The sequence below is a fragment of the Pelophylax lessonae genome, assembly GCF_965119305.1.
Source record: "Pelophylax lessonae genome assembly, chromosome: 3".
In the NCBI taxonomy this organism is placed as follows: Eukaryota; Metazoa; Chordata; class Amphibia; order Anura; family Ranidae; genus Pelophylax; species Pelophylax lessonae.
In genome coordinates, this window is record NC_138770.1 from 35216318 (window position 1) to 35229659 (window position 13342).

Consider the following 13342-nt stretch of genomic DNA (forward strand, 5'->3'; position numbering starts at 1 on the left):
GATGTCTCCTTACAGACCCAGACACGACATCTACCTCGTATATCCAGACAATGGAACTTATGTGTAATACCACAATGGGCCACAGGGTGTCTCCTTATGGGCTCATACACGATATCCACATCACGATGTTAAAGGAAAGAAATGTATACAGGGACATAGCGTAACTCCATTTGAGAAGGTTTATTCAAATAAAAGCAGGTAATGCACTCACGTTTTAGTAGAACATCTAGGCATATACTGTGGAAAACCAAGCTAAGTTCGAGCGAACATCTCTTACGGTCTCAAAATCTTTGGTAGCCGGCTGTTGGGGGCGTGGTTGTGTCACGACTGACTCACCCGACCGGTTTCGTCACACGTATGACGTCATCAGGGGTGACGAAACGACCCCTGATGACGTCATACGTGTGACGAAACCGGTCGGGTGAGTCAGTCGTGACGTAACCACGCCCCCAACAGCCAGCTACCAAAGATTTTGAGACCGTAAGAGATGTTCGCTCGCTCTTAGCTTGGTTTTCCACAGTATATGCCTAGATGTTCTACTAAAACGTGAGTGCATTACCTGCTTTTATTTGAATAAACCTTCTCAAATGGAGTTACGCTATGTCCCTGTATACATTTCTTTCCTTTAACATCGTGATGTGGATATCGTGTATGAGCCCATAAGGAGACACCCTGTGGCCCATTGTGGTATTACACATAAGTTCCATTGTCTGGATATACGAGGTAGATGTCGTGTCTGGGTCTGTAAGGAGACATCCGGTGGCTAACCTTGGTATTACATATAAGCTCAATTGGTCGACTCATTAGGTTGAGAGACCAATTTGCTCTGGTAAGCAGCCATTTGTTTTATATCTGGTGATCTGCACGTCGGTGTCTCCACTATCCTCATAAAGTGTCATACGGATTCAACCTCTGGGACCTTTTGTTGATCTTCTTGAACACCATCTTTTGTGCTTTAATTGCTATGGACTTCCTTGGGATTTAAAACACCCTTTTCATATTTCGTGCACTTTTTGTTCTTGCTTTTTAGATTTTGTCATCATATGCACATATGTTAATTTACCATTCAAACGTTATTATCATATTAACACTTTCCCATTTATTTTGGTAATTTATTTGCAGCGCAGCACATTTTTTGATTTTATATATTTCCAACGCCCGTTAGCTACACATGCCTTGACTCGCACTTTCATTCAGGGAGTGCGCCATATGGCTCCTCCGAGACGATCCCCGCTATTTCCGTGGGATCTGAATTTGGTATTTCTGTTCTTAAAAAGCCTCCTTTTGAGAACATTCGGGAGATTTCTCTGTTTTTATTGTCTCAGAAGGTTGCCTTTTCGGTGGCTATCACTTTTGCCTGCAGAGTATCAGAATTGGCGGAGTTGTCTTGCCTCTCACCTTATTTGGCGGTCCACAAAGATAAGGTGGTAATCCAACCTAATCAGTCTTTTCTTCCTAAGGTGGTTTCTGATTTTCATTTGAATGAAGACATTGTGCTGCCTTCACTCTGTCCCAAGCCCAAGCATCCAAAGGAAATTGCCTTGCATTCTTTTGAAGTGGTTCCGGCGATCAGGGTTTACCTGGCGGCCACTAAGTCTTTCAGAAAATCAGAGGCTCTTTTTGTCCTTTCCGAGGGACCTCATAAAGGATTGGCTGCGTCTACGGCGACCATATCCAGATGAATCAGGCAGACGGTTGTCCGGGCTTATTCACTGAAGGGTCAGGTTCCTCCTTTCCCTGTGAAGGCGCATTCTACTAGAGCACTGAGTGCTTCTTGGGCTTTTCGCCATCAGGCATCAGTGATGCAAGTTTGCAAGGCGGCAACTTGGTCGTCTGTGCAAACATTCACAAAATTCTACAAAGTAGATGTGTTGGCATCTTCTGGCCACAAGGTTTGGCAGGCTGCTGTTCAAAAGAGAACAATTTTTGCTTCTCTTTGAGGGTGTGTTTTTTCTAGGTGAGCTCCAGTTGTTTCAGGTTGAGTTCCAGGTCACCTGGTTGGCTAAGTTTAGCCTTTAGGGAATTCTGTTCTTCTTTGCGTTGTTTTTCCCACCCCTCATGCATATACTGCTTTGGGACGTCCCAATGGCCTAAGAAGATATGGAGCTGCGTCTGTCAATGGATGATAGAGAAAACTGGATATTTGTACTAACCGTAAAATCCTTTTATCTGAAGTTAATTGACAGATGCAGCACCCGCCCCTCTACTTATGAGTGAAATTGGGTTTTCTGTCTGCTAAACACTGCTTGCAACGAATCTGAGAGCTGTAGCAGAGTGTGTGGGGTTATGCCTGCAGGGGCAGCCCCATAGGCGTGGTAAAGCTTTTTCCTGCCTAGTGTCCTATTTCTGATGGGAGGAGCATAACCCAATGGTCTAAGAATATATGGAGCTGCGTCTGTCAATGGATTTCAGAGAAAAGTATTTTATGGTAAGTACAAAAATCCAGTTATTACTGCTCGAGGGGAGACATTTTGTCACCTTTAATTTTGCGGTAAAATTGATTGCAGATTTAGTCATGTAGAACATCTGTTACATGGATACAAAGAACCACAGCCGAGAGTAAAGGGTGGAAATGGCTCCTGATCCCCAGATTTGGGCAATTATGTCACCAATATAAATGGGAAAAAACCCGCGCTATGTGTAACAACTCAAATACCTACAAAAATAACTTCTACCGGACTGCTGCTGTAACAAAGGTAAGTATTCCCTTTATCAACTAGAAGAGCATTATGTGTCACAGCGCTGTCCTATTGTGTGTGCACATAAATGATCACAAATACACTAAAATATGTGGATACATTCATATATAAAGTGCTAGGAGCTCAAAATAATATTATCCCTCAGATCTACGGCTTCCACTTTACACCTACTTCATTGATCTTATGGTGTTTATCAATAATCTAAGAAAACTGAAGCATGTGAAAATTCATATACAACATAAAGTGCTTTGTGCTCAAGATGCTGTCCCCTGCAGATCCACTGCTTCCACTTGGTACCTATTTATTTAATTTTATAATATTTGCTCCTATGATAAATAAAGTAAAAATCTGTGCAAATTCATGTAATCATACAATATTGTGTGCTCAATATAGTGTTATCTGCAAGTCCACTGCTTCCACTTTGCATCTACTTCAATGAATTTATATTGCTAAAAAAAAGTCCACAAATGAATAAAAAGTTGATAAGGTGTGAAAGTTCTCCGTGCCCCAAACTGTGCCAGCTGTAGTGTAGCCACGCCTTCTTCCACCTCTTACACACGTGATGGTGAGGGCGCCCCCTTAGTAGTGCTTCCCCACAAGGGACAGACTGGCCACTTTCAGCCCAGGGGGCAAGAACAAACTAGAGGCCCATGGTGCAGGGACTCTGCCCTGATCTCCCTCTTCCTGTCCTCCTCGTGACCCCCATTCCAGGTTGAAGCTCTGCTCATGGTACTCTCTCCTCACTGGCTGAACCCCTGGTTCCTGACATGGCCAGCAGGGGGCAGTTGGGGTAATCTGGGACAGCTTGGTTGGGGGTGGCCGAGGGAGGAGAGTTTCCAGTAGTGCATAGAACCGGCCTCTGCTCAGGCACAGTTTACAACATCCATGCTGGGGAGGGAGGCCTGCGCTTTGTCCTTGTCTTTATCCCGCACTCTGGAGGTCAGCGGCGGATACTTTTTACTTTTCTTCACCAGGAATCCTGTAGGCATGTCTGTAGCAGAAGCGGTTCAGCCTTTTTATGGTGCATCAGAGTGGCCTAGGGGGCAATTGCCCCCTGCCCCCTGGCCCAGTCCTCCCCTGTTCCCCACTCACCAGAGCAATATGACTCCCAGCTTTTCAGCTACCAGAGTCACAAACATCCTTCACACTCTCCTCACCTCCGATGGCAAAGGAACTGGATCCTCCTCGCTCACTCCTGCAAGTCTGCTGCGCTTTCTGTCAGTCTCCCTCCTAGACTCGGCTTCCTCCTCCGACCGCTGTTCCAGCAGGAGCTCCGCCTCTTCATACACACTCAGGGAGGAGAGAAAGGGGAAGGATATACAGTACATACACACACAGCACAAGGCCGTGTTCACACTACCAGACGGTTCTCAGGGCTGCAGTTCCTCTGAGCTCCACAAGGTGGCGATCTCACTTCTACCCAGACAGGAAGTCTCTATGGAATACAGACAGGAAGCGATGTCAGATTCAGACAGGAAGTGATGTCAGATTCAGACAGGACGTTCCATTTGGTAGGACGGAGAGAGAAGACAATGCAGGAATTGGCGGCAGAGGAGGTAATACGTAGATTAACCCCTTCAGGGGTCAGTTGATGAATAATATATCTTGCTTCCTAAGCTGACCATACATGGTTCAGTTTTATCATTCAGCCAGAAGGATGAGTGAAAAAAAACTGAAGCAATTCCCCCATCCACACATTGGAGGGGGATGGGGAAATCCTCCCTGCTGCACTATTGTATTCTGACAATGGGGGGCGCTCCTCTGCTCTCAGAATACACAGATCAGTGATGAAGCTATTGGCTGCACTATTGTATTTTGTCAATGGGGGCGCTCCTCCGCTCTCAGAATACACAGATCAGCTATTGGCTGCAGCCGCTGATGGAGTGACTTTTATCCGGCAGTGACCACACATGGATGGAAATGTGACCGATCCCTGCAGAACCAGCTGAATTTCCATGTATCTATGGTCACCTTAAGTGACTTCCTCCCCTCCAGATCATCTCTTGGATGCGCTCGTCTGTTGCTTGTCCTGACCTTTATCCTGATTCCTGGATCTCCTCCTCATCTCTCCTCCATATCCTATTACACAGCTTTTCTCCACACCTGCAGTGACCCTGGGGGGTGGAAAGTTGGCACCAGCATGCAGAAAAATCCATCCCCACCATTAGGAGCTCTGGAGAAAATTGTCTTCTGTTTACACTCCGTTCCTCCGCACGTCACCTGCTCACATGAGAGCCTCATATAGAGAGCCCCTCAAATCTCCCCATCCAAATGTCCCTCCATTCAGGAGTCTATATGTCCTATGACATCACACTGACCTCACATCTCCCCCCATTGTCCCTCCATCTGACCTTTTTTTTCTCATTCTCTTAGGATGTGGGCGGACCCTTGGCATCCTCACTAGCAAAGTGGGCCTGTTGGTCCTGCGTTGTATGTAATGATGTCAGAATGCCTGCAACAAGCTTTTACCCTACGTAGTGTGGGGGTCCTGTGTGGGTAAATTATACCTCAGTCTGAGGTGGGGCTTTAATCAAATGGAAACCTGAATGGTGAGGTGAGGAGGATTCTGGGAATTTCATGTGATTTTACTATTTGTGCTCAGATTTAAAGTTTTCCTCCTGAAGTCTGGGGATCATATGAGCATCACATTGCCTCCACCTCCCTCCCTGATAGAATAGAGAAATACAAAGAAGATTCTAGAAGTCACCAGAGAGAACATAGAGGAGAGGTGAGCGGTGCTGGGAATTCTGGGACATTATCCAGTAACAGACAAGGGATGTGTCTGGATGGTGACTGTATCATTGTGTGTGTCAGGTTCCTATAAGGTGTCAGGATGTCACTGTCTATTTCTCCATGGAGGAGTGGGAGTATTTAGAAGGACACAAGGATCTCTACAAGGACGTCATGATGGACAATCAGCCGCCCCTCACATCACCGGGTAAGAGGAGACTTTATTGTAAAGGAGAGAGCAGTACGGAGGATCCACCTAGATCCCCCATCATCTGATAAACACATAGAAACAATGTATTCAGTCAGTGTGTGTGTTTCCTACAGATGGATCCAGTAATGGGAACCCACCAGAGAGATGTCCCCGTCCTCTGTATTCCCGGGATTCCACACAGGAAGGTCACACCATCCCTCGCCATCATCAGGTAGATGAAGAACAATCACTGATAGTATCATTAGGATCTGTACATTATCTGTATTGTTACCATTGATGTCATTTTTATTATAAATTCAGAGTGGAAACCTGAGAGATTCTAAAGTTGAGGTTAAAGAAGAGATAAAAGAGGAGGATGATGAGGATGAGGTGATGGAGGAGTCAGAGTTTCTAAAAGAACACAAAGACCTGTACCAGGACACCATGGTGGAATCATCCAGCTACAGAAACCCACCAGAGAGATGTCCTCATCCTCTGTATTCCCGGGATTCCACACAGGAAGGTCACACCATCCCTCACTGTTACAAGGTTGGTGAGACAGAGATTATAAAACACAGACTCATGGAGACAATGTGTGGATTTTTATGTGATGTCACAATAATAAAGCTTATATTTTACAGATGATATTCTCTCTCATTTTCTTGATTTAGAGTGGAGATCCAATCGATATAGAATTTGAGGTTAAAGCAGAAGAAGAAGAGACGAATGTGAGGGATGATCAGCAGTCTATGGAGGAGGATGGAATAACGGGGACATTTATAGAGGAGGACACTCCTACAGAGATCAGCACAGGTGGGTCATTAACACTAAATATATTCCTCCACCCATACTGCTCACTGATTGGTCCAGAGCAGGGCGGGGACTGGGTGATATCAGCCTGTAATCCCCTGGTCACTTTCCTGAGCTGTGTTCCCCGTCCTGTATTCCTGTATTTCTCTCGGATAATATTCCTTCTCTGTGCTGCAGACACAATTTATGTCTCTAGACTGGATTTATGGAGATTCTGGGGTTCAGCTGGCAGAAAAATGTTCACTTTTACCATAGAAGTTACTAGACTTAGACACCTGGGGTTTGTTCTTTGGGTCTTCTGCCACTTCCTTGGGCCTAGTAAGATCTCTGACAGAACAATTCTCCCGGGGTTACTTGCTCTGTTATTTGCTGGCTGTGCCGGGTGGAGGGATATGTCTGTATAGTCTCACACCCAAGTCACTGAGTGCAGTCTCAGGAGATGGGAGGCAGCGGTGTGGGACCTCTGCAACTTGTCTCATGTGAACATTTAGAGTGGGTGTAAACCCTCCATATACCCAGTGAAGTGACTGGCCTCAGGGGATACACAGAGATTAAACAAATCCTCCTACATAAGTTGTACCCCTTTATCTGCACTCCTCTCTTCTCTTCTTCTGTTAGAAGTCCAGAATTTAGACAGTTTGTCTGAGCAGTCAGAAAAAAAGGGGACAGGGATCTGAAGTTACAGCTTGTCTTAAATAGGGGCTACTATGTCCTGTTAGTTTTTGGCTGGGCTGTACTTAGCTTAGACCGATTGTTTAGTTTTTCACCTGGTTTTTCCCTAAGCTTAAGCTGAGTTGTGATTTCTCACTGTGGCCAGTAGATGTCACCGCTATCACTGGACGTAGTATGACATTTTACCAACCAAACTAAAATGATAATAAACCCAAAACCAAAAATGTCATACATTGCAGCTTACCAATCATTAGATGTGGTGGCTGCATTACTTTTCTTTTTAAGGCTTTTCCCCTCTGTTTTCACCTGGTCACACCTTCTGTATTAGAGCGCCCCCACTGTGGGGACAGCAGCGTTATCAGTCTGGGGGGGGGGAGGGGGAGTGTTAGATGTATTATCAGATTTAAAAACAGTAACAAATTGAAGCCAAACTCCATCTCGCACTTTATAATCAGTTACAGCAAACTGTTTTTTTCACTTTTGGGATAAAGGTTTTACAATAATAAATAAAAGCTGATCATTGTAAGCACCCCTGTCAGTGGTAAATGGTCTGCCCCATCCCAGTAACTGATACATTCTGCTTTAGAGTTGGAGCTTTTATAGAACAGATTTACTGGCCAGATCACCAGATGAAAAATAAAAGAAATCCTAAAAAGGAAAACTAACATCAAATCTAAGAATCGATAAGCTGCAATGTAATAAATATTTTCTTTGGGTTTAGACTCGGTTCACACTACTGCGACCATAAGTCGCCCCGTGATGGAGCGACTTTTTACAGCGACTTCTGAATTATTTAAAGCGACTTATATGATAGACGACTTTGCATTTGGCCAATCAGAATATGATGTGTTGTGACCTAATTCCCCTTTTCTGTTTTTACTCATTTCCTCATTGCCCACCAGTGCCACGTATCAGTGTCCACCAGTGCCACTGCCCACCAGTGCCACGTATCAGTGTCCACCAGTGCTACTGCCCACCAGTGCCACGTATGTGTCCACCAGTGCCACTGCCCACCAGTGCCACGTATCAGTGTTCACCAGTGCCACGTATGTGTCCACCAGTGGCACTGCCCACCAGTGCCACATATCAGTGTCAACCAGTGCCACTGCCCACCAGTGCCACGAATCAGTGTCCACCAGTGCCACATATCAGTGCCACGTATCAGTGCCACGTATCAGTGTCCACCAGTGCCTCTGCCCACCAGTGCCACTTATCTGTGTCCACCAGTGCCACTCACACAGACCAGGCAGAGATAACGGTATATAGGAACTGTAGGCATGGTTGCAATGTGGGGAATGCCTGGCTAATTTTCCTTCTTCCTGGAAAATCTGATAACAAGTCGCTTGACAAAAGATAAGGATCCGACTTGGAGGCGACTCCCATTGAAGTCTATTGGCACAAGTCGGATACAAGTCACATTGAAGTAGTACAGGACCCTTTTCTGAAGTCGGAGCGACTTCAGTAGTGCATATTAAGACGGTTCTCATTCATTTACATTGCATTTGTTATGACAAGCGACTTGGGGCGACTTGAGGGCACACAAGTCGCCTGACAAGTCGTACTAGTGTGAATGGAGCCTTAATGTTTTACATTAAGAATATTTATACTTCTGTCAGCCAATCCAGTAGGAGGTTTATGTCACTGGTGCATGCTGGGGGGGAGGAAATAAATATTTGGGACAGGCCATGTGCTCACTCTCTTCCCCTGGGATGAGGTGTAGGGAGGGACTGCTGGATGGAGCTCTGCTGTTGAGTCCATTAGCCTGTTTTGGGGCCTAACATTTGCTGAAGTGGTTGTGAAGCTGTCCTGCCTGGTCTGGAGGAAGCTGTGCCAAGGGGAGGCCCCCTGCTGGAGAGAGCCATGAAGAAGGCCGGTCTCTAAGGAGGGCCTGGGGACTCACTTGGAGGACGCACTGAAATTTGGGAATGTGCTTACAGTTTTGCTCAGTCAGCTTATAGGTTCTGACACTGTGAGAGTAGACTTTGATCTGCAGTCTATAAGTAATCTGCCATGGTATGAGACCCCCAACCCCTCACCTCCAACCCCTAACCTCCTGAACCATTCTGCAATAACTCTTTAAAAATACAAAAGTGACTGGCATCCAATAACCTTTCTTGGTCCCGGTATTTATGCCATGGATTTAGCCCTGGGGTGAAATGCTAGCCCTCCCCTGGCTTTTGGAGGAGTTATCCTGCCTTTTGGATGTCAGAGGGGTTCTACATTCATGTTACACATTACATACTCCAGACCCCTGCACTATATACTCTTTTTTTTTTATTTTAAAGTTTCTGAGCTGGTATCCAAAACCATTACGTCCTGGCCTTCAACACCCCATTATGCAGTGGGTACAGCCGGGGGCATGGCGGAGGGCTGGGCCTGCTCTGACTTTGTTCCTTTCTGTTCAGAGATGGGAGTAGTTGATAGGATCTCTTCTTTGGGCTCCACAATGCTGACGTGATCAGGTAGGGGCTTCTTGGGGCCAATCTTGCCACTGGGGTCCCAAGGAAGCATGATCTTTACCTTGATACCCAGCACACCTTGTCTAAGGAGGACGTGACGTACAGCTGTGTCCACGTATTAGTTGACTGGGTCTCCACTGTGGATCTCTGACCTCTCAGTTTGCTGGACACGACCACTTCACAGCCCTTGGCCCCGCTCTCCATGATGAAATGCAGCACACCATAGCAGGCTCTCCTCACAGCCAGTCCTCCCAGGAGCTTGTAATGCAGAGATTCAGCCTGAGCGATGGCACACAGACCCCTTGTGGCAACTTTTTCTGCATACAGCTCCACACTGCCCTCAGGAAATCCAAACCTCTTCTGGACTACAGCAGTTAGCTCACGGATACGGCGCCCCTTCTCACCAAAGACATTCTGGGTCCTGGTAGCCAGAATGATGATCTCAGTCCTGGTTGGGGTGACTCGGACCTCCACACCAGAGTAGCCACCTTCAGCCAGCTCGCGGGTCAGGAACTCATTCAGTTCAGCTTTGAAGATGCCATCGGCAACAAACTTCCTCTTCTTCGAGATCTGCACCGCCATCTTGCTCCACGCTGCTGGAAGGAAAAAGCCTGCACTATATACTCTATGTTGTACATTACATAGTCCTGTCCCCTGCACTGTATACTCTATATTGTACATTACATAGTCCTGACCCCTGCACTATATACTCTATATTGTACATTACATACTCCTGACCCCTGCACTGTATACTCTGTTGTACATTACATACTCCTGACCCCTGCACTATATACTCTATGTTGTACATCACATAGTCCTGACTTCTGCTCTCTCCCCTCTACCCACTGCTATATTTACACATAATATGGATTCTTTTTTGTTACACCCATTTCCTACCAGCTGGACATTTTATATCGGTAGATAGTGACTAGGTGTCCCGCACATCAAGGCGTGGCCTGGCGTAGGTCCAGACTGAGACTGCCATTTACTATCATACAGCAGGTCATAGTTACATAGCAGTTGAGGTTGAATAAAGACAATAGTCCATCCAGTTCAACCTGTGTAGGTGTGTATGGCCGTAATCATCTCTCATACCCCTGAATGTTCTGATCCTTGAGATGTATGTCCAAGAGTCTTTTGAAAGTAGCCATACTTCCCGCAGAAACCACCTCTTGTGGTAGAGACACAATCTTGTAGCCCTAACAGTAAAGAACCCCCCGCGTTGCCTGAGGTTAAAACGCTTCTCCTCTAATCGCATTGTATGCCCTCGAGTCCTCATGCAATCCTTGCGACTGAATAGCTTTTTTTCTATGCTGAGATCACCATTGAGGTATTTGTAAATTGCTATCAAGTTCCCTCTCAGGCGTCTCTTCTCCAGGGAGAATAAATTAAGCGATTGCAGACGCTCTTCATCATTAAGGTCCTCCAATCCCCTAATTAGTTTAGTTGCCCTTCTCTGGACTCTCTCCAGCTCCAACACATCCCTCCTGAGGACTGGCGACCAGAACTAGATAGAATACTCCAGATGCGGTCAGACCAGAGTCTTATAAAGTGATAGGATTATAGTCTTATCTCTGGAATACATCCCTTTATTTATGCATGCTAATATTCTGCCGGCTTTGGCAGCTGCCGCTTGACATTGCATGCTGTTGCCTAGTCTATCATCAACCAAGACTCCCAGATCCTTCTCCATTTTTGATTCCCCCAAAGGTCCCCCCCCTAAAGTGTATTGTGCTTTTATGTTTTTAGTCCCCAAGTGCAAAACCTTACACTTCTCCACATTAAACCTCATTTGCCATGTCGCTGCCCACTCTGTTATTTTGTTCAGGTCATTCTGTAGGATATCTGCTTCATGCTGTGCAGGTATTGCCCCGCCCAATTTTGTGTCATCCGCAAAAACTGATATAGAACTACTGATCCCGTCCTCAATGCTGTTTATGAATAAATTGAACACGGTTGGTCCCAGGACTGAGCCTTGGGGGACCCCACTTACCAGACCAGTCTGAGTATGCGATATTTCTTACCACCCTTTGGACACGCCCTTTTAGCCAGTTCCGTATCCAAGAGCAAACCCTGCGGTCAATGCCTTCAGACCTTATTTTATAAATGAAGCGCTTGTGGGGAACTGTATCAATTGCCTTAGCGAAATCCAGATACACCACATCCACTGGTCTCCCCCTATCTAGCTCACAGCTCACCTCCTCGTAGAATGTTAAGAGATTGGTTTGACAAGAACGCCCATTTGTAAACCCGTGCTGGTTACTGCTGATGATGTTGTTGTCTTTAGCAAACTCTACGATATAGTCCCTTATCATCCCCTCCAGAAGTTTACATACTATCGATGTCAGACTGACAGGCCTATAATTTCCCGGGATATGCCTCTGGCCGTTTTTGAATATCGGAATCACGTTAGCTTTCCTCCAATCCCCTGGTACATTTCCTGTCGTAATACTGTCAGCAAAGATCAGGCACAGTGGTCTAGATATAACCTTACTGAGTTCCTTGAGTACTCTCGGATGTACGCCATCCAGGCCTGGTGATTTATTTGTGTTAATTTTATCCAGCCTTAACCTGATTTCACCCTCATAGCGGCAAGTCCTGTGTATTATTATTATTATTATACAGGATTTATATAGCGCCAACAGTTTGCGCAGTGCTTTATAATGTGAGGGAAGACAATACAGTAACAATACAGTTTAAAACAGGAGGAACCAGAGGGCCCTGCTCGTTAGAGCTTACAATCTAGAAATTACTACTAACCATATAGTCGTGGTCAGTGTACCCCTCCGTTTCCTGTGTAAAGTCTGACAAGAAAAAAGCATTCAGCACGGTTGCTTTTTCAGTGTCCTCTGTAACCATCCTCCCATCATTGTTAATTATGTGTGCAATATGCTCTGCCCTAGCTTTTTTGCTGTTGATATATTTAAAGAATTTCTATGGGTTCTTTTTACTATCCTCCGCTATTTGTCTCTCAAAGCTGATTTTAGCCATTTTGATTTCGTATTTACTTTTCTTATTTGCCTCCTTGTATTGTATGAAAGCCGATGCTCTGCCCTCTGATTTATATTTCCTGAAGGCCATTTTTTTTCCCCTAATAAGTTTTTTAACGCTACGGTTTAGCCAGCCAGGTTTGGCTTTGTCTCTTCTAAATTTATTTCCCATAGGAATGCACTGCGAGATGCATTTGCTTAATATGTTCCTAAAGCATTCCCATTTTTCCTCTGTGGTCAGGGATCCCAGGGTTTGGTCCCAGTTTACCCTTTCCATCAATGAGCACAATTGTGGAAAGTTTGCCCTTCTGAAGTTTAGGGTTCTTATGTTCCCCACTTGCCTTGTTATATTGTTATTTATACTAAATGTGATCATCCTGTGATCGCTAGAGCCCAGGCAGTCCTGGACTCCTACCTCCGATATTATGTCTGGGTCATTAGTGATCAATAGATCCAGGACTGCATTTTCTCTAGTAGGAGAATCCACCAACTGAGACATGTAATTATCCTGTAAGGTTTCCATGAATAGACGGGCCTTCTGTGAGTGTGTATTCCCCTCTTCCCAGTCAATGTCGGGATAATTGAAGTCCCCCAATATGATGACTGATCCCAGTTTTGCCAATTTTCCCAATAGTGATATAAATTCCAGCTCTACCTCCTCCCTTTGGTTGGGTGGCCTATAGCAAACCCCCACAATTACCTTTCCCTTTACTTCTTCCCTATGGAGTTCAACCCACATAGATTCTAACTCCATACTCATCCCTTCCATAATGTCACTCCTCTCTATCACCC

The 13342-nt window shown here is 45.5% G+C and overlaps 2 protein-coding genes and 1 pseudogene across 4 annotated transcripts in view; 1 reads left to right on the plus strand and 2 right to left on the minus strand.

Moving 5' to 3' along the window:
• Positions 1 to 13342, minus strand: part of LOC309550773 (gastrula zinc finger protein XlCGF66.1-like) — a 150806-nt gene that overhangs the window by 52334 nt on the left and 85130 nt on the right. The window lies entirely within an intron of this gene.
• LOC309550708 (uncharacterized protein) overlaps positions 1 to 13342 on the plus strand; it is a 295084-nt gene that overhangs the window by 31289 nt on the left and 250453 nt on the right. The window contains exons 1-3 of one of the 2 annotated variants that reach the window (XM_082251043.1): positions 5455 to 5637; positions 5754 to 5851; positions 5941 to 6168. In XM_082251043.1, the coding sequence (XP_082107169.1) occupies positions 5553 to 5637; positions 5754 to 5851; positions 5941 to 6168 (411 nt within the window). In that variant the 5' untranslated portion in view covers positions 5455 to 5552. Of the gene's footprint in view, positions 1 to 5454; positions 5638 to 5753; positions 5852 to 5940; positions 6169 to 6290; positions 6433 to 13342 lie in introns of those variants that run through there. The other variant, XM_082251042.1, reaches the window with a different exon arrangement.
• On the minus strand, positions 9368 to 10172 carry LOC309550763 (small ribosomal subunit protein uS3A-like; annotated as a pseudogene). Its single transcript has one exon. The product of its transcript is annotated as a small ribosomal subunit protein uS3A-like (transcript).